This window comes from Nyctibius grandis, chromosome 4 (assembly GCF_013368605.1).
Source record: "Nyctibius grandis isolate bNycGra1 chromosome 4, bNycGra1.pri, whole genome shotgun sequence".
NCBI classification, from domain to species: Eukaryota; Metazoa; Chordata; class Aves; order Nyctibiiformes; family Nyctibiidae; genus Nyctibius; species Nyctibius grandis.
In genome coordinates, this window is record NC_090661.1 from 77461194 (window position 1) to 77485798 (window position 24605).

At 39.9% G+C, this 24605-nt stretch overlaps 1 protein-coding gene across 1 annotated transcript; it reads right to left on the minus strand.

Moving 5' to 3' along the window:
• Nucleotides 1-61: 61 nt before the first annotated feature.
• ANXA11 (annexin A11) lies at nt 62-23373 on the minus strand. Its single transcript, XM_068399399.1, has 15 exons — nt 23206-23373; nt 13685-13745; nt 12478-12590; nt 11312-11689; nt 10714-10801; nt 10219-10313; nt 9683-9796; nt 8456-8546; nt 8263-8342; nt 8093-8149; nt 7084-7177; nt 6224-6319; nt 3533-3591; nt 2802-2924; nt 62-803 (listed from the first exon to the last, which is right to left on the minus strand). The coding sequence occupies exons 2-15, from the start codon at nt 13734-13736 to the stop codon at nt 744-746; spliced, it is 1500 nt and encodes a 499-aa protein (XP_068255500.1). The 5' UTR covers nt 13737-13745; nt 23206-23373; the 3' UTR covers nt 62-743.
• Between the last annotated feature and the right edge of the window lie 1232 nt (nt 23374-24605).

Sequence of the window (24605 nt, forward strand, 5' to 3'; positions counted from 1 at the left end):
AACTGAGTCATCACTCACATGTAAATCAACATGAATACCAAAAAGCACAGTCTGCAAAGAGTTAGAAGATAGACAGCTTTAATTTCATAATCTCTTCTTACATACATATAAGGCGCAATCCAAAACCTGAAAACATTAACTATAAAATCTTCACTACTGTCAACGTTACTACTGCCTTGTGACAGTCACCCTAGCGAGAATGAAACGTGGAACACATCTTCCTTAAAAACAATCAAGGAAAGAAAACAGAACTTGACAAAACTTCTTTAAAACAGTCTTAACTAGACACAAAAACTCAAGGCCACTCTCTCCACATATCAGGGAGTAGGCTAGCATGAAACCAACTCTGCATACACCATATATAAAACTTTCACTAAAATGGCAGGTAATGTTTATACAAAATAAAACCTTAAATCATACAACTGTGATTTTTGTTTCATAAAACAAACATTATTTCAGCATAATATAAGCAGAAGAGAAATAATGACCTGCCATTCATGGATTGCTGAGAGTACTATACAGAATCCTGAGCAGATGGCACGTAAGCTTGATATTTATATTTTTTTGGCATTTATTACCTACTACTTTTGAACTGAAGGGAAGATATATGCAATATTACCTTTAAAAATTTAATTGCTTTAGGAGAAACAGGTCATTACGTATTTACTTTTGGAGAAAAAAAAGATGCTTCAAAGCAAAAACATGAAAACAGGAGCTTTTTTAAGAAAAGCTCAGTGCTCCATTTAGTCATTTCCACCACACAACTTGAGTAGGATTTTCCGGTAGTCTCCTGAAGTATCACCCTGGAAAGACAGCCAGAAAAAGGTAAGTTGAAGACTTGTGCTTTGAAATAGAGAAAAAAAGAAGTGTAAGCATCCTAAACACGACATTAACAACCAAAAGAGACGAAGCCAGGGCTCAAAAAAAGCAGATGTTAACATCTTAAAAAAGGAAAAAAAAATAATTAGCATGCTAGTTAGAAATCACTCTAATGCAAGTACACAGTAAAATCTGCTCCTTCCATAACTGGAACCAAAAGTGTCCATAGAGAATATATTTCTTTAGCAAACTGAATTTGGTATACTGGTTCAACTACTTACCTGGGAAAAGCTCAATAAAAAACTCTCACTGAAAAGCTGTCGTCCAGCAAAAGGTATGAAAATGTGGAAAAATTAATACAGAAGTCCTTTTCCTTGCAGTCAATATGGATATTTTTCCAGGGGCAGCAAGTGAAAGTTTACTCTTTAGTATGTTCAAACATTAAAAAAATGCCCTGATATCAAAAGATCTAAGGGGTTTTTTTCCCACAATTAGAGAACATCTCTCTCACATTGCGGGCAGTGAAAGTCAGTATGGATACACACACAAACATGCATTGAAAAGACTGGCAGATTTCATGAACAGCAGCAATTAATCACAAAAGGCCCTGCTAGCTGAGTTTTGCCTGATGCTCTTCTGAGTAAAAAGCGTTCCCTGGGAGCTGCTCATTAACTCGTTTTCCTGATTTCACAGAACAGTTTCGGCTAATGCATTTATCTCATCCTTCACCTTCCAGTATGACTGAAAACTGTTTTGCCCAGATCAAAATTACTACAATAGTGACAAAGAGACACCTCAAAGATGAGGATAAATTCTGTGCAAGGTATAAAGCACAATCTGCAAAATATAACACATTCCTGCTTACATATGTGCTGAAAGAACCACTGTCCACTTACAATTAAAAAAAAAAAAAAAGAAAAATGAAGAACTTTCTTTCCAAGGATGTTTTCGCCTCTACTTTTACAGAAATAAGTAGTAGAGTTTACATGCACATCACTGTGCACATGCATGCCCCATATTTACTGAAACCAAGTTTTGAACAAGTTCAGCCAATTAAATGCGTATGGCCTGTTCCTGTTTCTGAATGGTAAAATTATTTTAATGCCTGGTCGAAAGTGAAGGGGTGGGCGGAGAGAGACATACAGCTTTTCCACCAATGTCTCACTGTTTTTCACTCACACATTGGTGGTTACAGGGCATGTAACTACTGTAGCAGAACCACATCTTCACTCCAGGTACACACTTGGAAAAAGCTTCTTCTAGTTGATCCTCTGTGGCACATGGGCAGAAAGACCATATAGTTGCTGGCAGAAAACTCACATCAAGACTTTTTGGCACACACTAGCCTTCACTATCTTTGCAGGATTCCTTCCAAACACCACCAAGTTGCAGCCTCTCAGTGTCAACGGCAGAATAAACAGGGGCTTAACAGATTTGGCATCTTCATTACAAGGTAAATGAAAGTGGCTCCGCTCGCTCTCCTCCAGCTCTTACTACCCTCCTCATTGGCCAGGCATCCTCTTGACTGTTGCCACAGCTCTCAATAAGCAGTAGTAGGGTGGATCAACTGCTAAAGAATCTGAAGTTTAGTGTATTTCCAAAATCTCGTACTTTCAAGAGAAAGAGGAGGCAGTCTTTTAAAAACATATTAGGAGCTTTCAACTCTTTCAACACACACATGAGGTAGAGCACCATCGTTACTCAGTTGGAGGACTAAGTGGTTTCTACAAGATCATATAAAGAGATTGGGACAGAGACCAGACTTAAAACCAGTTTCTGAAACCCCTCTGGACCAACTTCCCTTTCCTTCCTTGTCTGTTGGCTTCCTTCACATCTCTCATCTAGCCCCCATGCAAAAGCAAGTGCTGTCTGTTCTCTGGCACTTCACACTCAGTGCAGTTAATAGCTATTCAGAGTAAGGATCCATATTCTTCTAGCAGAAAGGATGTCACAGAACGGAAAATAAAATCTCCAAGTCTTACAGTGATATCTGCATAGAGGGATCTGCCATACATCCGCTTGTATTCTGCACGGATGTCCAGCAGGTCAGCCTCACTGCGTGATACCATGATTCGAATCAGAGTTCTGTCTTTTGTTCCCGCTCCCTGAAACAAACAAAACAACAATATAATGTATTAATAATGTGTGGAAATGCTGGATGATACAGTACTAGTAAAAAAAAATAAAATAAAATAAATCATCACCCCACAAATGGCCGACTGTTTGCCAGCATAACCCCATTGACTTCAATAACCTTAAACAGAATTTGGCCTATCGTGCTTTATTTAATTAAATTTACCGGTAGGACACTAACAGTCATTTCTCTGCACAAGGACAGTTAGATAAAAACAAAGCGGGGGTTGTCAGAGGGATAGGGGGTCAGGAAAGTTTTGTGAGTTTCATGGGCCAACTTATTTATTTCAGCTAGACCTCTCTACTTAGAAGACATCAATTTCAATGATTTTTAAGCATATTTGTGTTTTACCAAGTGAGGACTTTGTTTAAGATGCAATTGTATGCATCTCTTTGTTAAGTAGATCAAATTAGCTAGATTTTTCCAGCTTTTCATAATAATGACTGCATCTTGTTAATCACCTGCCTGCTAAAAAACATAATACCTTCAGCTGAACAATTCATCCCAATGAGCTGTACAAGCATTTAAAAAAAAAAACCAACACACTATAAGTTTATGTATCTTGTCACAGGCACCTACCTTCATAGCTTTCTGCAATCTCTCTGCAAAAAAAGCTGGGGTGTTCTTGAGGCACTTAACTGCAAAAAGAATCAGTATTACAGAAATCAAGTTCTCAATCAGAACTCAGTCATTTTTTGAGCTTAGCCTAAATAGTCACATGCTTTAATTTTACATAAACATAGACTTGATACAATGCAGCTTCCACTCCTTCAGTTAGTCACTGAAATGATTTTTAATCCAAACAGTAGCTGCAATAAAGTTAAAGGACCTACTACACTCCACAGCTCAAAGCAAACTTTTCCATCACTAGAAACCATCTAGTGTGAAGCAGTCATAATGAATCTTTAAAGTCTAATGACCAGATTGTTGCTTGTGAAGGGAAAAGAGGGGATGGGGAGGAGGCAGAAGGCTTGCAGGAACACATCGTTAGTGGTGCTCCTGGCTTTTTCCTAATTTAAGAATTGTTAGGCCATGCATCAGCAAGGTATGACAAATTCAAGTCCTGTCCTAATACAAGTTGGGAAGTCACCTATGATAGAAACCTCACCCTTACTCTAAAGTTAGTTACGCTTTTTTTAGTCACAAATTCACCAGGACTCCTGAAAAATTCTTGACATGCTTATTTAGTAATGACTAGATTTTATATTTAATTAGCACAGTTCATCAGAAATCTGAAAAAGCAAAATCTAAATCAAATTACTGTCATGTTAATCAGGATAATGAAAGGATCCTCCATCACTCATCAGATTTAAAATCTATATATTGATCCCATGTTGGTTACAACTAAACAATCATGCAAACTGTGGCAAACTACACAGAAAACCCACCACACCTGACTTGTATTTCATAGCACAAAAAGGTATCAAAGGCAATCACATAAAAACAATACAGAACAAAAGGAGAAAACCTAAATACATACTTGACAGCAACACACATTCTATATAGGAAAAAGTACTTTTCTGAATAGGAAAATGTAGATGAGAGACAGCAGTTCACCACATTGACAACTGTCAATGATACGCATAATACAATTCAAAAGCAAATTACATGCTGCTTTCTTTATCACTGTATTTAGCTAAAACAACACACTTGTACTTCAAGATGTTTGAAGACAATACTGTAAGTTACCAGTTGTACAATCCAGAAAGCTTTAAAGAAAACAAAGTTAAATATTTCCGATTAGAAAACCTTTTTTCCTGAAAATAAAGTCCACAGAACAAATGATGCCAACATCATTGACTGATACAGATATGTATGTGTGTATATACATATACCTAAATTAAAAAAAAAAAATCAAAAAACAAAGAACAAAACCTGTTCAAAGGAGTCATTCAGTGAATATTAAAGACAATTCTTGATCAAAAAGCTATTGACTTCTTTGCAAGTTACAGTCCCAATTCTGAATCTGTATCTACATGGAGACTTGTCAAGGGATTGCAAAGCTCCACGAAGTTGAAGGACTTCTAAACTCTGACACAGTACCATTTCTTCCCTGAGGCAATCTTTTTCTATAAACACTGGGAAATATTCCTTTTCACTAAGTTTGGTTTTCTAACGATACTTTTTGAGATTACAAATTCTGAATCCTGGAAAAGGTTTGCAAATATATCACACCAACAGAGGTGGACCTCGTTTGAGACATTAAAAGGCCACTATAGTGACAGCTGGGCCAAGTAGAGTAAGAACAATAGTTACACAGTTCACATATGCACGAGACAGGAGTGAAAAAAATGAGGCTTTTAAAATTGATTGCCATTTTGCAAGATTTTATTAGAAACTTCCATGAAAAAAATCTGTTGCGGTTGAGCCAAATGTCCTCTCCCTTCTTGTTTCCAAGTGATGCGAAGTACATTCTTCCTATTTATTTCAGTAGGAATTTTTTTCTATTTATTATTTTTGTCACATCACTCTTCTGGTCACTAGCATATTCAAAACCAAAGAACAACACTTTTAAAGCAGCAGCTCTAGATACTACAGTAAATTCACAGTAATAAACAGAAAAAGAAATGGAGATGTAAAGAAGCAGTCTTGCCTAACAGATGAGAGACAAAAGATGAGAGAGAAAGAGGTCCACAATTTTATCTAGAATAAAACATTCCAAATGAAACTACTGTACAACAACTTGAGGCCTTGTCCCAACCTCATAGAAACTAATGACTACCTCCCAAGGGACAAATGTAGACTTGAGGTAAAAGTCTTTACTTTTCAGAAGTACTGGAGGCACTTAAAAACAAAGATTTAACAAAGCTGTAACCACAGGAAACGTGGAAAAAATAACCCCTTTGCAATCAAATTTAAGTTTTCTATCTACTAAAAAGAGGTAGAGGTAACTGATTAGAGGGTTAATGCCTATATTTTGCTTGATTTCCCACGCTGTCCCAAATACTGCATTCTCACTGACTCGGCTGTTAGTACAAGTTCTCATCACTTCTTAAAACAATGCCAAGTACAGTTAATAACTCTCTCCCCACTTCAACATGTGAAATTTAAACTCTGCAGCTGCCTGAAGCAAAAGCTTTATCTGTCATTTTGAGGTGAATTAAGTGCCCTCCTTTACTAAGCACAAGTGACTTCACAGAAAGCTCAACATAAAAAGCAGAAAACTGAAATTATCACTAGGAAAAACATCCTTAGCTGGAGTCACAGATGCCACCATCTCAGCCAGTTGTAGTGGAATATCAGGAATGAACTTGTTAAGATGACACATACCTACTGCCAGCATGCCTCTTTCCAGGTCTCCAGACATTTCACGACATATGCTTTTTTCAATGTCCCGGTTACACATCCTCTGGTACTCACTGAAGACTGTTAATAGAAGAGAAAGATTTCAGGAGTCAGCCTCACAAAAAGAGGTAGCATTGGTGCATGCTGGATGGTTTCATTTCAATCGCACTTCTCAACACGATACTACAGTATACTCACACAAGTTTTAATGTCTCGAAGACTAATACTATATTATCAACCATATTGTTTCATTTACATGTCACAATGCTCCTTCTAGCTTGTCTAGTTCTGTCCTTATTTTTAAAGGGCCAGACCAAGAAACCACTGTAAGGGGAACAGTGAAAATTCTTCTAGGAAAGCTTTGGGTGTCAATAAAATAAAGAAGAAAACATTCAGGTTCTCACACACACACACATCCCTTTCCTCTCCATATAAGTGCCTCAATATGTAGCACACTGCAGAAGTTCTATGTAGTCACTAAAACATTTCCACCACTATAGACTGATGTAACATCTAATCACTAGCAAGTAAAATGGGAAGGGAAGAACTGCAAGTGTCTTGTGCACACACAAGCATGCAAAATTGAAACAATTCTAGCTTTTCAATTCTTTTATCAGAGAAACAGTTGAACAAATATGACCCCTACCTCCTCTGATATTTAAGAAAGATGATCATAATGTGCAGCTCTTGCATACCCTTTCCCACAGCAGAATTCACCCTTTTCATTGAGGTATCATTGCTCCCATTTTACAGATGAGGGAAATTCAGGCACAGAGCGCTGTTGTACATTTTTATCATTACATACAACAGAAACAAGTTACAGTTTATGTACAGGACACAGTTACCTGCTCTGAGGTGGGCCCTGCTTCTCGCACACAGAATGGCATTGAATTTGGATTCATCAGTTCCTAGACGGTTCTCTCCAGCTGCATATAGCTCCTAAACACAGAAGGGAATTCACATTTCATTACTCAGAAAAGCAGTCAGGCTGAAAAGCTGAGCTACAGATCTGCCTCCTTACAGCCTCATCTCCTTTTATACTTATTTCTTAGTCTATGTACTGCTGGAAAACAGGAGCAAGCAATAGATAGCAACTAGTTCTAACCTTTCTACAATATGCTATGCTTGCAGCCTTCCTACCTCACTGATGCATAAGTGCTCAAACACAAGAGCTCCAGATTACTAAAGGGGTGAATATTGTTTAAAAAGTACCTTAAAACTGTTCTCCCTAACAGAGCTAACATCTAGGTTTTTTTCCTAGACCTCTAGGTATGTCCTGGGATGTTCTCATCTTTTGGCTAAGGTATACTATGTAGAAAGCTAATTACATTACTATTTATATGACAATAGTGCACTGAAACGATCCAGGGTGTTCTCTTTGCTATGTGGTGAAATGGAACACAAAAAAAGTAATGGGGCAAGAGTTACTAGGTCCAAGTGCCTTATTTGCTGCAAAAATCCAGAGTTCCTTAAATAACAGGTAAAGGCTAATGCAGGTGTTGAATAGATTAAAATTTAATCCACACACATATCACTTCAAATCTCTTTGGGCCATTCCCTTCATAAGCAGCACAATGGAGTCACTCAACACCTGGAAAAGCCAGACAGCTGACAGAATGAGAGATTTCAAAAAAACCCTATGGGATCTATTCCCAAGAGCTTCATCTTTGTAATGGAGCTACATGGCTCTGTCACTGTCAGGGCTTTTTGTATCACTTCCATCCACTGAAACATAAGCACTATATCAGGAGAAGTCACAAGGTGTCGAAAACTAAGAGTAAGCAGAAACCACACAGTCAAATCTCAGTGTATTGAGTTGACTATACTTAGAAATGATGAAGAATTTCTACCGACCTGCACATCTTTTTGGACAAGAGACATGTCAACAGTTGTACTTTCATCTCTGTTTCCCTGAAATAATTTGAAGATACGGAAGTGTTAATGGTAGGACTTTTTTTTTTTTTTTTTTTTTTTTAAACACACCCATACAAAACCCAAACTCCAAAATCCTGGCATGCAAGTACCTGAGAAAGTGAAATTAAAAGCCTCTGAAAGTGTCCAGATGTGTCACTTTTTATTGCTTCCTCCAGAGTTTTCTTAAATTCTGGAAGAGAAACCCAGTCATGAATCATCATACACCCCTGCTCATTTCATAAATTAATATTGTCAGCCAGTGATTAAGGAAGAAAATTTTGATGGAACTGTAACAAATCTAACCTGTTTTATAGACCCTGTTAAGTTCCTGAATATGCTCATTACTGCGAGAAGCTAAGATTTCAATGAGACAATTTTCATCTGTGCCAACGCCCTAAAACAAAGCATAAGGAGAAAACACACTCTTCAGATTCTCATCTTACTTCTACAACCTAGTATAAATGTAATAAAATTATACAACAAAATACAATTCACAATATAATTGTGTTATAGAAGTCAAAGCAAGTAGTTTAAATGCTACTTATAACGTGTTTCCAAGACACAGATCTGTATTAAAGATACAAATTGAACAGATAATTAAAATAATTATGAAGACAAAATTTCATTTTAAAATGTCACCCTTCACACCAGATTTTAGGCATTTTAAGAATCAATTTTTTCTGCCATTAAAGATGAATTTGTTAATTTTAATAGGTAACTTCCACTAACTAATATATAGCAGTTGCAATTACAATACAGCTAATATTATTTCATCCTCCTAGCTATTTTAGAATTGCAGCCAAAGAACAAGTAAATATACGCATTGACTCAGTAATGGAAATATTTATTTCACCTTCATTTAAACATTGTCTTGAAATACAAATGTTTGACCTGTTTTTATTTTAAAAACCTAAATGTTTATAAAATAGTCTGATTTCTTTAAAGAGAAAGTACCAATATTTCCATAATATTTTAGAAAAGGTTCAGCATGGCCTAGGAAAATACACTTTTGAGGTGTGGGAAAAGATAAAAAGAAGATACACCCTGCCCAAAATCTCTATGAACCCAGCTTTCTGAACTATTCTTGAGCACTGAGTGTAAAGTCACTGGAAACTCTAAGTTGAGCATTTTTATAATCAGTTTCATCACAGCTCAAAGCAAAAACTCAGAAACAAAGATGCCCCATGCAGTGGCTGGCTTAGAAGAGAGCCACCTCAGTGGCTTACTCAAGACTACATAATAAACGAACTCCAGAGACTGTTAGAACTCAGTTTCTGCCTTTTTTGGTGTATTTGTTAATATATTTTTGTCACAACACAAACCTAAATAGTCTTTACCTTTAACCTATGGGAATAACATTTCTCAATTTTACTATCATATACCTCCAAGAAATAGGGTACAAATCAGTCAAACAGTGGGTTGAGTATCTGGACGGAGAGGAGAGAATGTAAGTTCAAGCTTTTAAATACCAAAAATTTTATCAGCTCAAATATTTCCTCTATCTTATAAATTTGTATCTCCTACACAAACCTTTATAGCTTCTTTGATTTCATAAGCATCAAACATGACAGGTGTCTTCATCATTGCTAAGATTGTCCTCTCAAAGTTACCTGATAGCTCAGACTTGAGATCCTTGATCAAATCCTAATGAGAAGTAAAAACAAGAAAAAAATGCATAAAGACCAAAACTGACAAATGTAAGTACCAAAATTAATTAGAATTCTTTATGTGTAAACATAACAGTTCTTCAGAGTAAAGCTATTCCACTTAACAATACTAAAACCAGCATAATGTAACATGTATATCTAGGTAATTAAGTTTCAATTAAATAGACTGCACAGACCAAAGAGTCAAAGTAATAATTAAGCAGACAAACTGCTTTATGTGCTTCATCCAAAACACTGCATGAAGAAATCAAGAGTGGGTAAAAGCAGAACTCTGAACTTGTGAACCATCTTTCCCTTAAGCAACTTCAATTTTTTTTTTCCAAACACTAGGTCTTCCGACTTCCAATGAAGGAATGTAGACTCTTATTTCTTTTTCCTTCTGTTCTCATGATGATTTACCTTTCCATAAGCTGTTTTGAAGGACAGCATGATCTGCTGCCGTTGCTTGTTTGAACGACTTCCAAGACAATCGATAATCGCCTGCTCGTCGGTTCCTGTATATGCACATAGACACCACAGAATGAGCATGCATATCATGTGAGGACTCAGCTTTCTGTTTCCATTTGATCATATCTCTTCTAAACCAAATCGAAGGACATGTATGCCTTTAATTCATCTACGGTGTCTCCTCTTGTGTACAACCATAGAACTTCAAACTCTACTCCCAATCACAAACACAGTAAGAATACAAAAAAAAAACCCCCACCCCCAAACCAAATACCAAACTCATGATGTTATTTATGCCTACATACACTTCCAATAATTCTTCTGATAACCAAGGACAACCCATGTGAACTAGCCTACTCAGTACACATGTAACAATGGACAAAGGCAGTGCTGAATCAAAGCTGCAATTCTATTTTTAACTGAAATGTAAATCCATAGACTGCTCACCGAATCCCTTCATGGCCTTCCTTAAGACTTCTGCATCCTTCAGAGGGTCAAATCCCAGTGCATCGGTGATTGTGCCTCTGTTTCCATGCTAAAATCAGACCAAGTTGAGTTGCATATTAGTGTTAATCAGTAAAAGACTGTGTTACCATTTTTCTTTTTGTTAGAAAAGTAACAGAGAAAACTCAAAAAAACCCCCACCTCATGCAATTTGTTCATTTCTATATTCAAATCACGAGAAAATACAAGGTCAAGAAGGTTCACTGATATTAAACCTGCTGTCCAATTAATTAAGGTTTGATGAAATTGTATATACAACTGGCAATACTTTGTTAAGTTAGGAATGGCAAATTTCATTAAATTTGAGTTCACATCAGGTCTTTCTTCTTGGATAATGTAGTATAACAGCATTTTTTCCAAGTCATATGAGCCTACATTGCTTGCATTTGGAAAGGATCCATCTCTCTCTCTCTTTAGTCAAACTTTCTTTTCATGATTTTCTTTTCAGTTTTAGGCTCGGTTTACACTTATATATGCAAAGAAAATGTAGAGAAACACATACATGGTCACATCTCAAAACAAAAGCACTGAATGTTCTTACTGTTATGGGAGACACCACAGGCCCCGTAGTTCCTGAGTAAGAGGGCACAGATGGATTCACAGTTGGGCCTGGTGGATAATTTGGCATGGGCTGCTGCCCTGGGTAAGTTGCTGGTGGTTGTCCCGGATAGCTCATAGGCTGCTGACCAGGCGGTGGTGTGGGCTGGACTGGCACAGGGCCACCTGGGTATCCTGGGTAAGCTGGCATTCCTGATGGTGGATTTCCTCCAGGTGGAGGATACCCTCCAAAAGAGGGCTGTTGTCCTGATGGAGGTTGCCCAAAGCCACCTGGAGGGACAGAAGGATAACCCCCAGGTGTTGAAGGATATATGCCTTGTGGTACATTTGTCCCTCCAAAGGTCCCTGCCAGGTTGGATGCCTGCAATGACAGCCAATAGCAAGAGATGGGAAGGTGGACAAATGGTTGAGTTTCAATAATGTGCTTAACACAATACAACCTCGCTCCCCACCAACACAAATAGGTAGCTGCTCATTTTGACTCCTGGCGGCCAAATGACTTCATTTAATTCTTGCCTCAGTAAGGCATCTATAATGCAAGTGTCTTCCTACAAACTGTGCATTTGTTATGCAGCATAACAGATTTCTGAAGACTAAACTGTCAGACGTGTCACTCACTTCTACTCTATGCAAAAAAAAAGTCACATTGGAAACGTCTGCATTTTCTTCAATGTAAAACGTTTTTACTGCCATTTGTTAAACATCAGTGCTTATAAGAGACAGCTGATCCCATAGTCTTTTCAGGGAGGAGTCATTGATACCTCAAATTGCACAGCCTTGTTCCTTATTCAGACTGTCCAAAATCCAGGTAACAGGTGAAATCTGGACTGTGTTTCCCAATGTGGATACTCAGTGTTAACAGTCTGTTCCTCTATTCCTCTGCACAGCAAAAGCCAAGTTATATTACTTCTATGTCTATGACTTTTGAAGTTAGGCTCTTAACACTTAACCAGTGGTCTGCTTTCCTAAAATAAGGAATAGCTTGCAGTAACCATTTTCTTCAACAGATGATATTGAATGCTTAACACATAAAGAGACTAGACATAAAGGCACAGAGCTCAGGTGATAAACTTCTCAGTCGCAATGCCAGAAACACATCTTTGAACTTAAGGAAGTCACAGTGAAACACATAAATGAAAGCAAACTCACCATTCCAGCCATGTAGCTAGGATTGAACTGATTGGCATAGCCAGCCACATTTTCTAGACCAATTGGAGGTGGATTTGAAGGTGGATAGGCAGCACCACCCCAAGGACTGCTACCTGAAATCAAACACAGCTGTGCTGAAACAAGAAACTACACCTTTTAAAACTTGTTCCTTACTGCTTACATTTCTAATGTAATGTCTGTGCAACACTAGCAGTTTGGGAGAAGGAAAATCAACTGAAGAGGTGCAGGGTAGAAGTGCAATTATGATACAGAGAAGCCTCACTGGATATTTCTAATCACATCAGTTACGGTTGAATCTGTAAGTTCTCATTTAAAACAACTCTAAACATATTTGAAGGTTAACACTCAAGAGTTAATACTGTAGACACCATATTTTTTACTAGAGAGTAGTTTCTCTTTAACTACAAAGTTGTCTGGGTATTCCAGGAGGAAGAAATTATTCATTCCTTTTAGGCTGCTAATTTGAGAGAAGTGCACAGAGCGTGACGCAGTACATTCACAGTTACCCAAGTGACAAAACTTGGCTGCCCACAGCAGTACAGTCTTGTCCGCGTAGCAGTCTAACTAAGCCAGAATATTCTGCTGAGAAACAGGATTTATCCTCCCAGGCTAGGCTGGCTTCTCACTTTACATTGCTTCCCCTTCCCGAGTTAGCTTGCCTAATTCCACATTTCACCACACCCACGACTCCAGTCCTTTCTTTCTACCAACAATACTAATGACTATAAAGTTCATTACCAACAACTATAAAGTTCACCCTGATACTAAGCAGTAGTTACATATTTCATCAGCTTATATTATTACACTCTATATCCTTTTTAACAGCCCTCTCCCATATATAACCATCTGCCCAAGAACAGTGAAATAGGGATAACATCATAATTAAAGCCCTATTTTTTTCTGGGATATGGTTTTAAATTGTGTGACTGATTTCTTCCTGTGCTCATTTTTCTCACCATCTGCTTTCAGGATTCAGTACTGAAAGGACACTGTTGCTTGACATTTATTGATTTATTATATAAATCGGAATCCCCAGCCAAGATAAAACAGGACTTATCAATAGAGCACAGAAAGCTTCGGTGAGTCAAGAAAACCCTCCACAGTCTTGTTCCTCGTCCATGCCACCTTTCCACTCCAGACAGGACCACCACTGCTATTTAATTTTTACTTCATCTAAACAACTTACCTGGGGCTGCTGGTGGATATCCACCCGCTGGGGGATAGCCAGGGTAACTCATTGCAAAGATCTGAAAAGTATGCGTGACAGTTATTTTCTGTAATACTTTACTAGTTACACCACATAAAACTAACAGGCAACATGTTTGCAGTTACCAAAATTTGGATATAAACTGCTCAAGTCACACAGGCTCTTCCCTGGGAAACCTCTTCCCATTTCCTTTTGCTGGACCAATAAACATGTTCAGATATTTAAGCAGTTGTAGAGTTACTCCTCAGACTATTTTTCTTATTCATTCCTATTACTAGTTACTGCTCCCTTTGTCTATTATGCTGTTAAGGATGTATTACTTGAAAACGCGTACTTTATTCTGCTATTAAAGTCTCAAGAAGTTTGCAACCTATACAGAACAGTCTTATTAATCACAAGTACAAAACCATCTGACAAACAAGCCACGCCTTCAAGTGGATAATTGTATGAGAAGCATTAGAAGGCATTTAAATGCAAACGTCTGCAAAAGTACAAGGTCAGAGTGAGAAGCGGAAGGGATACACTTCATGCGTACAGCATTGCCATAAAATATGAAGGGTTTACTGAAAGGATAAGATAACTAGAACAAATGGCATCTCTCAAAGTTGATAATGCCTCTGTCAGCACAGAAGTGCACAAAGTCATTAGCTGTCCAGAACAGAAGTGGAGGTCAAAAAGGAAGGACAGCTAAATGAAGGACAAAAGGAAAATTATGTTCCAGAATACAGAAAGCCTTATTTTAAACTGAGCAACTATCAGGAAGAATGGTAAAAGAAATGCAAGGAGCTTTTCCCAGATGAAGAAAACATCTAGAATCAGCCTTAACTTTTTCAAGGTTATTTTTAGTGACAATTCCAGTCTATTTTTAAACTGCTGTGCAAAGAGTATCCCTTTCCTTTCTTTCCCCTAAAGCACTGCCTTTTGCATCTGGCTTGTTTTGCCGTGTTTTGGATTTCAGCTGTGGAGTTTTGTTTTGGGTTGGGGGCGGGGGGTGCTGTTCTTGTGGGATCGGTTTTGTTTTGCATAATCTTGTTAACTTCCCTTTCTGGTTTGCATGGCTCTTTTGCATAGCAACCGTGGAATGGAAAAACACTGTTTTTTTTTAAAAAAAAAGGAAAATACAATTAGGAAATCTTCAATTTACTTAAAAACTGTTTGGACTTCAAGCTGCATGTACTCATTTAAATTTAAAAGAGAGGGAAATGAACTAACAGAAATTGCAATGAGCAGAGCAGACTAAAAGTTTTAACCCCACCTTACTTTACTCCAGTATGTAAATGCCTAACAGACTCAATAAATAAGTGAACACAGTTTCTCAGAATTAGAAAAAGCCTCTTTACCAGTAACTCTATAAGGGATGCCTTTAACCAGAAAAAAATTATTTCCGTGCATGCAAATTTAAGTACTGCCCTTCCATTTGTGCCATTTGTTCATTTCTCCATCCCTACAAACATAAGTGCGAGGTGGGGTCAGCCAGGCGTATAACCATTACCCCACCATCACCCCCTCTTCCTCTTCCGATGGGTGTCACAGAGTTAACAATTCACCCAGCTCCACACATAAGGAGACCAAGCAGGACGCACAGCTGGGAAACTTGCTGACATTTTACAGAATCAGGCTTTAAATAAGTAAACTGTCAATCACAAATGGCCACATTTAAACCTCAAGAAAGGTCCAAGGGAAGTCAAAGCCACCCACAACCATCATGGCCCTACTCTGCATATTCAATTGTAAGAACAGACTATAGATGAGCTAACATGACACTGTTCATAACCACATTATATCTGAAGGGTAAAGGCTCACAGAAGTTTTTATATCATATCAGACACATGCAAGATGCTCTCCATAACACAGTGAATGTTTTTCCCGCATTCCCGTTGGCCTCGGTTTCCAATGACATCTTTGACTGCAGTGCTATCTAGGAGTTCTGGAATAAGTTAAATGTCAGGGTTGTTGCTAGCATTTATTTTACCACCTCTACACAGAGCAAATGACATTCTACAGGGCCACATTACAAAAAACCTGAATATGCAAACAGGTTCCAGAGTGGATTCTTGAAAGTTCAAAATAAAACCACTACCTACAAAACAGCTGCTCTCCTACTTAAAAGAGAGAAGAGTTTGCTGTAAGAAGTAGCATCCTTTATCAGACAGCTGCTATAGCTGAACAGACAACAAGCTTTTGATTATATAAGCACTTCTTCACATGACTAAGCTTTATGTAATTTTTCATTTCATATGCAAACACGGTGCATAAGACCTACAGCACCAAATCCAGCACACAAGACAATTACTGTGCAATATACACAAGGGAGTACAAACTCCATACACAGTAGTCATCAGGGAGAGCAAATTTATTTTTCCGGGCATGCCCAATGCATGTACCAATGCAATCGTCAAGATTTCGTTCCTATCTGCATCCCTGTTTAATGCTAAAGCTAAATCTTGGGAAAAAGTCTCTGATGGTCATCCCTGCAGTTCAGCAAAACAATGAATTTTTACTTTTGAATATTCACTAATGCTACATGCTAACATAAAGAGTATAAAGGTATGGCAGCAGCTGCACGGGGACTTTTTCAATGCTCTAGAGAGACAACGTCCCAGCCTGAACAAATGCCACCGCACTTCACTGCAACTTTACAGAACATGATAAAGCCAAATGTGTTAATAAAGAAGATGCAAATTCAGGTTATAAAACCCATCCAAACAGCACTCGAAAGATACTGCTATCCCAAGGGAATCATAACTGCTGGAGAACAGCAACTGCTGGAGGCAATGCCTGCTGTTACCCATACAATGACTGGTAGGACCCCAAGCTCATGAGGCCCAAAAGCAAAACCTCAACATTTCTGATCAGAGCTGAAAGCAAAACACGTATTCTCCTCCTCTGCTGCAAAAAGAGCAGGCAGCTTCCTCCCTCCCGGAGCTTCGCCATGCTCCAAACAGCCCACACACGGGTATGTGTGATTGCTGAGGCCCCAGCTGCGCGTTGGGATGGAGAACTTGCTGCCCGTGCAGCCAGCTCCACGCCACCTCTACCTACGGGCAGGCACGGGGGCACGGGAGGGGAGAGAGGTCAGCAAAAACAGAAGAAAAAAAAAAAATCAAGAGAAGGCAGCCCTGCATTTCAGAGCCTCGCTGCAGTAGTAATTGGCTTAACATAATAAAACACAGCCGTGGTACTAAAACAGAAAAGAACAACTATTACTCAAGTCACTCAAAAAAAAAACCAAACAAAAAACCCATAACCCAGATTCTGAGCATGCACAGTGCTTATTAATCAAAGTGTACATTTTTGATATACAAATTATTACAGCATTGAAAAGATTTTTTCTTTTTTTCTTCATGTGCAACCATAATTCATTTTTTATTTATTTATATACTTAATTTTAGCTTCACATGTAAATACAATAATGACAGGACACTCCAAAAAAAAATATAAGATGTCTTTTCAATAAAGCTTTAAGGCAAAAAGGCTTGAAGGGTTTTTTGTGGTAGAGGGTGGGGAGCAATGGGATAGTCATTGTTTTTCTTATCAGGGTTGTTTGTTTGCTTTTAATCCCATGTAGAATGCTCCTTTCAAACTGAAAAAAAAATAAGAGACCCTTTTGGCAATTAAAGCTCAGGTTGAGAAATAATGGCTAACTTCATTAGCAATGTGAAAAAACGTTACTATCCATATAAAAACGTTCCACTTGCTTCTTTCGAACACTACATTTATCCAGGACTCTTCCAAGGGGAATTTTTCCCACACTGGTTGGATTCCAGGCAAACTAGATCCACAAACACACCGACTTCTCACATTCAAAAACTTCCCTGATCACCACACCTTTTCCGTACTTCATCAAGTCTCTGTTGGCCGTTTCTTTAACTTAGCAAATATTTACCCCTTTAAGTTAACTTTCCCAACCATTCCCACAACTTTGTCTCCATTTCATCTTCTAAGCCCATCTTCCCAAATTTCTTCTGCTACATCCACAACATCTTACTAAAATTCTAAGTGCCACGGCACTTGCCTGCTGACAATAAAGTGGTGACATAGGCCAGGGAACCGAAGATGCCGAAGTCCACCCTGCTATACAAATACCGTGTGGGAGGATACAGGAACAGTGAGGTCTGTGTTTGCTCAGCCATAAAAGAAGCAGTGCATAAGAGGAAAAAAATCCAAACAACCAAGCCACACACGGAAAGAAGGAGTGCCTTGAAGAAAATACAGAACAAATACTGTTAAGGTCCTCTCCCCATTCCCAGTGTTCACCCTGGAGGTCCACCTCAAAACTCTAAATAAAGACCTGAGGTCTTACTCACACAGTGGACACCCCTATCTCGACTCACATTGCAAGGCATGAACTGCTCAAGCTCTTGAGCATTTTCCTGCTGCTTTGGCAAAGCTGAGAGGGAACAGACCTGTTCATAAGAGATTAAATCTGCGATACACTTTCAATGGGAATCTTGAAAATACGCTCCTCTAAGCCACAGCACAGCAGAAAAGCACTACAACTGGAAATATTTATAACAAAAATACAAATTACACAATAGTGGTAGAAGTAAAGAATAAAATTTTAAGGCTACCAGAAAACTTCTGTTTCAAGGTGCAACAGAAATAGGCTCAGCAATTGCATTCACACCTATTTCTGGAATTTATTCGGTGGCTGCTGTTCAGGCTCCAGCTATGCCAAGGTCCAATAATTTGAGGGCAAAAAGGGATGAAAAGATCATGACCTATATTTGTTCAAAACTATTTGTTTAATTATGCCCGTTTCCCAAGGAACACCGATTAAAGTGAAACCCTTGGCCTTCACTCCTCCTTCAGGTTTATTACCAGGATGTAGTACAAAAGGCTGCCTAAAGCTATAAATTACAGAGCCTGTTCCGGGACTGATCCCTGATTATGAAACCAGCAGAACAGAATTTATCACCTTACAATATGCTGTGGATTTTCATCACAAGTAAACTGAGGCATCCATCACTGTGGTTTTGCAAGACAAGGACGAGCCACAGCCAGCATCATACTAGCTAACTGGTATTCTACCAGCCTGAGCAAGATTTATCTTTGGCTTATGCACGGCAGCATAGAAGTTGTTCTCTCCTGTACCAGGTGTAATATTCTTCATCCTGACAGACAAAAAGCCCTGCAATTTGGTTTTCCATTAATTCTTCTGCATATGTGACTCCCTGTCCAGCCTTCCTTTCACTACGAAAAAACTAATTTAGTAGAATGGATTCCCCTTCAAACAAGGCTTAATGTAGCTGAGTTCATGCCAGCCAAAACTCAGGAAACCTCTTTTACACAGAACTTATCACTCATAGTTTGCCTTTAGGAACCTTTTCTGGTCTTCATCCAAAATGCATATTTAAAGAGTACTAACACATCATCCATTTCCTACCAAAAAATGGTTCCTTAAAAAACAAAAACCACAACTCTGAACAGATGGTGAAACAGAAACAAATTCAAAAAATGGGGCTTTTTAAAACTATCAAATTGAACTGCTTGCTAGTATTATGGGGCAGGAACACTGTCATTTTTTATGATCTTTCTAATTCAGTAACATCACTATTGTTAATATAGAAATACTTTAAGCAAAAAAGCTTTGTCCCTACATATATATTCAAGGCAACAAAACCCAGAGAACTTAACCGGGCTGCACGGGCTCTTGAGATTCATATGCAGCAAAAACATGAGTTAATTCCAGGAGATCAACTTAGCTTTGGCTTCCTACTCTGTCCTGATCCAAGTGTCTCCTTTTGTAGCACACTCTTGCAATGTTCTCTCCAGAATATTTACAATACAGTCAAAACATATATAACAACACAAATAAAGACACTTTCCTAACAACACAAGCAAGAAATAATATCAAAATATGTTTATGAGGTGTTTGAAGAAATAATAGAACAAGGTTCTTCTATTTCAAACTCATAACTTGTCATATAAAATAATTCGTTGCAAAAACCAGTCATGCTATAAATAGTCTAAATTATGTTCTCAACTGACTAATGCTCCAGGGATTTATACTCATCTATTTTAAGTTCTACCATGCAAGAACAAATTTTTACATCATCAGTACAAGTCAGAATAGGTAAATACTTATTACTTCATTTCACAAAGTATGCTCTGTGTCGGAAATCCTACAGAACTAACGCAATAGCATAATGTTCAGTAGTCTAAAACAGTTACTAGAAAAATACCTGTTAATTTCACGCCACCAATTTGTAACTAGCTGCTGTGCCAAGCCTGAAGCGCAGAGCCAGGGAGTGGCCCTGCTAGGAAAGCAGAGGGTTCCACTCCAGCGTTCCCCAGCCCTGTGAGGCAACAGGAACAAAAGGACGACAAAAGTTTTCCATGAGGTCCTCTGCCAGTACTTGCTACATTTACATTGCTCAGGCTGCAGAAGCAGACAAGTAACACCAAGCTGTGCTATTTGTAATTAGTAATACTAATTAATACTAATTAATGGCTCTAAAGAAAGAAGGAAACTTTTAACCTTCCCTGTTACCAAATAAGACAGCATCTTCTCTCTCGAACAGACAACACATAAGGAAAAAAAGGAAGCAATGTCTGGGAAGGACTTCTTTCCATTTCATTGTACGTCTTAGAAAAGATTATTGCTATCAATCGGATGGCACAGTGACACTCTGCACTGTACAGGGAACAGCCAGGTGGTGGGACTGTGTGAGGTTGTATTTGTTTTTAGAAAAACACACATGAAGTCTATTCAGTCTAAGATTCTATAATCTAATGATTAGCCTGGTCCACACTCAGCAACTGACAGCTGAGTAGAATGGATACAATTTCACACATACCCACAAAAAAACTGCTGCTAAGCATAGGCAGGATCGGCCACCGGGTCATCACAAGTACGTTATAAAATTGTCCCTTGGAAGGACACCAGCAAGTTCCCACTCTGACCCATAACTGCCCTCCAGGCTTGCCCCAGCCAGGATGTAACTTCCTATCAAGATTTTGTAGTGAGCTCTGATAAAATCTGGACCAAACATGGAGCAACAACAGAAATAATACACTGTGAATACTTACTGCTGCCCTTTGGCTTACTTATCTACCACTTGCGGTACTGCATTACTTTCTTCCCAGCTTGGAGACCTGCCTGAAGGAAATTCAGCATTTACATCAAACACACCTGCTTTCAAATAAACTGGCAACAGGAAAAGCAAAGGGATCACCTCAGCTTCAGTGCACCACAACTCAAGTTTCAAACGGGTGAAAGTGTTGCTCACAGGAGCGTAAACATGCAGCCTTTTCATTTTATTTTTTTTTTTAAAAAAAGCTTTAGCTACCTTCTTCAAAAGCAACCCAAAAGTCACTACATACAGCTGACAAGTCTCTGTCCTTATTTCCAATAGTTTATATAACACAATTGAAAAATATACCCAATAAGAAACACGTTTCAAGGTAGCAGACATAAATGTACGAAATAAAAGAAATTACATTGGTGCTGTTACTCAGTTCAACACTTAATTCAAGGTAAGCCTCTAACTGCAATTTGAAGCTGACAGAAGTTTCTACAGAGGACTACACAGAGCCTTGGCTAAAAATAAATGAAACTTTCTATTTGTTCAAAAGCCCTGCTATTTCTGTAGCCACCATTAAACCACCTGGTCTTTTTGATTACATCTCTGCTTTAACTATAGCTTCCTTTTTTTATCCCTAGATTGCTATCACAGAACTAAGATAGGCTTTATCTTAGCTCTGATTAATGCAAGTTCTGAAACTTACTGGAGGTCTAGGAAACAGCATCTCTTGTAGCCTTCAAACCAGACAGACTTCTTGGCTTGACTTTTTGTAGTACATCAGATTATGTATTTTAAGCTGTTATCTAACACTACAGTCTTTCAATGTTTTTTCTTTAATATACTGTATTGACTACATAAATACCTCCATGAAATATCTCCATCCCACTGTGGTTTCATTATACCTTTTAGTGACTTTTGACATTTCACAGAATTTCCAGTCTGACGATTCAAAACTTCTGGGGACTATAGAGAACGAGCTAAAGAAGTGATGTAGCATATGAACGAGTGTGATGACCACTCCAGAAATTTTAAGTTCAGATTCACAGAGATGTTTCGGCTCCTAACCTCATACTGAGGTCAGGAAAGAGAAAGACACATAAATGTAATTGTTGACATAGACATAAAATCATTAGGTACTTCAAAAATCTAGCTGAATCTCTATTATATATGGTACATCATATTATATATTTGGGGATGGGGTGGAGAAGAAGTCACAAGAGTAGCTACGGAGGCACTTTGAGGAAGAAAAATTCAGCAGAAATGCGGCAGGGACCGAGCCACAAGCAAAACTGGAAGCAATGCCCAGCACAAGTTATCTGGTGCATCAGTGGGAGGAGAGTGGTCCGCATGACTCTTACAGCAGCTCTAAAAACAGGAAATTATAGAAATAGCCAAGCTGTGGGGAAAGCATTTACGCACTCAAGCTTCCCAGCAGCCAGACACTAGCATGGGTTTTGTACAGCTTCTGATGTTACCGTACGTGCCCCAGTAGAGCACTGACTCACTCAACAGAACATACATTGCGTGCTGGGGGGGCGTCAGGGAATGAACCCCCCCACCTCCCACAGCGGCCAGGCTTTTAGACGAATAAAAACCTACTAATCAGCTCCTTCAAAACACATTGCACCAGCACTTTTCCCTCTTATCAGTCTGTTTTCTCTCCACACTTTCACCTCAGTCTTTCTGCCCCAATGTATCTGTCCCCCTTTTTGGCTGAGCTGCTTTCCAAGCTTCTGCCACTCCCCTCAGAAGATTTCTCCCTGAACTGCTCCTCCTTATCAGGGAGCGGCTTCCACGAACTACAATTTATCTGATAAACGAGGAAAAATTGTCCCAAGAAGATACTCCCTGCTGCCCAGGCTCTCTTCTCCAGAAACAGGATGGGGACAGGGAGGAACTCTGCTTTTCTGAATACTGAGATGTTTATGTTGTTTTCCATCTCACACGTTGCTAAGGTAGAGCAAGAGTTTAAAAAGTGTCAGTTTTAAGACACTTTAAGTATGTGCAGTGTAAGAAAAAGTAAAACACATTACAAAACAGTTTGTAGAAAGGGACGTTTCGTAAAAACAAGTGTTGTGTAACAGCTCTGACAAGACTACCACCTTAGGCTTTCTCTTGTTAAAGTTCAATTCAAACTGAGGACACAGGCGAAGTACCGACCTTCAAGAGCAAAACACTCACTTTCCTCTGAAACCACCTCATTTGCCTAAGAAACAAGAGCAGCCTTCTACGAACCGCGGAGCTGCAGCGGGCCCCGACCGCGCCCCGTACCAGCCCCCGGGCCGGTGTCACCCCGGCCGGTGTCTGTCACCCCGCGGATGCCGCGGCTCCTGCCGCCCCGTCCAGGCGGACGCCAAGTTCCCCATCACCCCGGGGACACCAGCCCGGCCCGCAGCCCCGCTCGTCCCGGCCCCGCGGCACAGGCTCGCACTCGCCCCGCTCCCCTTGTCCCGTCCCGGGGGTCGCTCCTACCGCGAGTCCTCGGGAGCCGCCGCCCCTCCTGACGGCTCGGTCGCGCTGCGAGGCGGTGGCAGGGGGCGGCAGGAGAGGCAGGAGGAGGAGCCGCCGCGGCCGTCACTCCTTCCGCCAGCCCCGCCACCGGCCTCGGTGCGAGGGAGGGCCGGGGGCGGGGAAACGCCGGCCGAGCCCGGGCGGTGGAAAACGTGACGGCTGCTCCGGGGCTCGGGGCGGGTCGCCCCGCCCGCTGCGGCAGCTGTCCCGGTCCGGCCCCGCCCGCTGCCTCGTCCGGGGGGGAACCGGCGCCGCCGTCGCCCAGGCCCAGCGCCGTGGCCGTGAGGGAGGCGGTGCTCCTCGGCGAGCCGCCTCGACAGGGCCTGTGGGGCAGCTGTCAGCGGCCTGCGCCGTCCGTGGGAGGCCCTCGGCGGGGCAGGCCCTCGGCAGGGCAGCCTCGGCGGCTGCCGGCTGAGAACAAGTTGGCGAGTTCCACAAAGCAGGTTTGACAAAAAGGCGATTTCCAGCGAGAGGTCCGTGTGACAAAGAACAAAACAACCAGGAAAAGAGTGACTCCACCCCTCCCAGGGGCAGCCTGGGCCTTCCCCTAGGGCACGTCCTCTCCTGAGGGGCTGGGTGACATGGGCACAGCAAAACCAAACCAAGGAAGCTATGGCCGACGTTAAGGTTTTAAGCGTTCAGCATAACATCAGATTTAAAGCCAAAAGCTGACTGCTTGCCCCAGGAATTCATAAGACATTTAGGAAAGCATGTTTTCCAGGCAAGGTGGGACAGAAAACCTCATTTTGTTGTATAAAATATACATTTCCGTCAGTAAAATTCTACAAAATTTTTAGAGAAAGGAGATTTTTCATGTTGACCTTTTCTAGTACAAAAAGTACTAGCTAAATGCTTCAATAAACAGCTTTTTTCCTACATGCATTCTTTAAACATGAGTGAAGTTGCTCACATGGAAGCATTTAGAGAGAGAAAACAAAATAATAAAAATTAAAAATAAAAAGGCCTAGCATTTTCCAATTAAATTTCTTTTGCCAAGACACTCATCAAAATAGCATTGCTGACTGAATCACAGCATTATACAACTTCGGCGGGGAATAGACTCGTCTTTGCAGCTGGGATTTTTGTGAACAGGGCCGCAGAACCTCCTTTCCAATGCTTGCTTCCCTCATCGGTATGCTTTGTAGCAGGCAATTTCATTTAGAACTAAACTAATTTTGATGGACATGTTCATGCTTCTTAAAGCATAGCTCCTTTCAGTGCAGGGGCTGGTTTTTTTCTCCTCCATAAAATGTTCACATACCATCACGACCAATCATTGAAATAATATGATGGAACAAAAGAAAAGAAATCCCCTTTTTTTTCCCCTCATCAAAATTTTAACTGGCACCACAGAGGCCAAG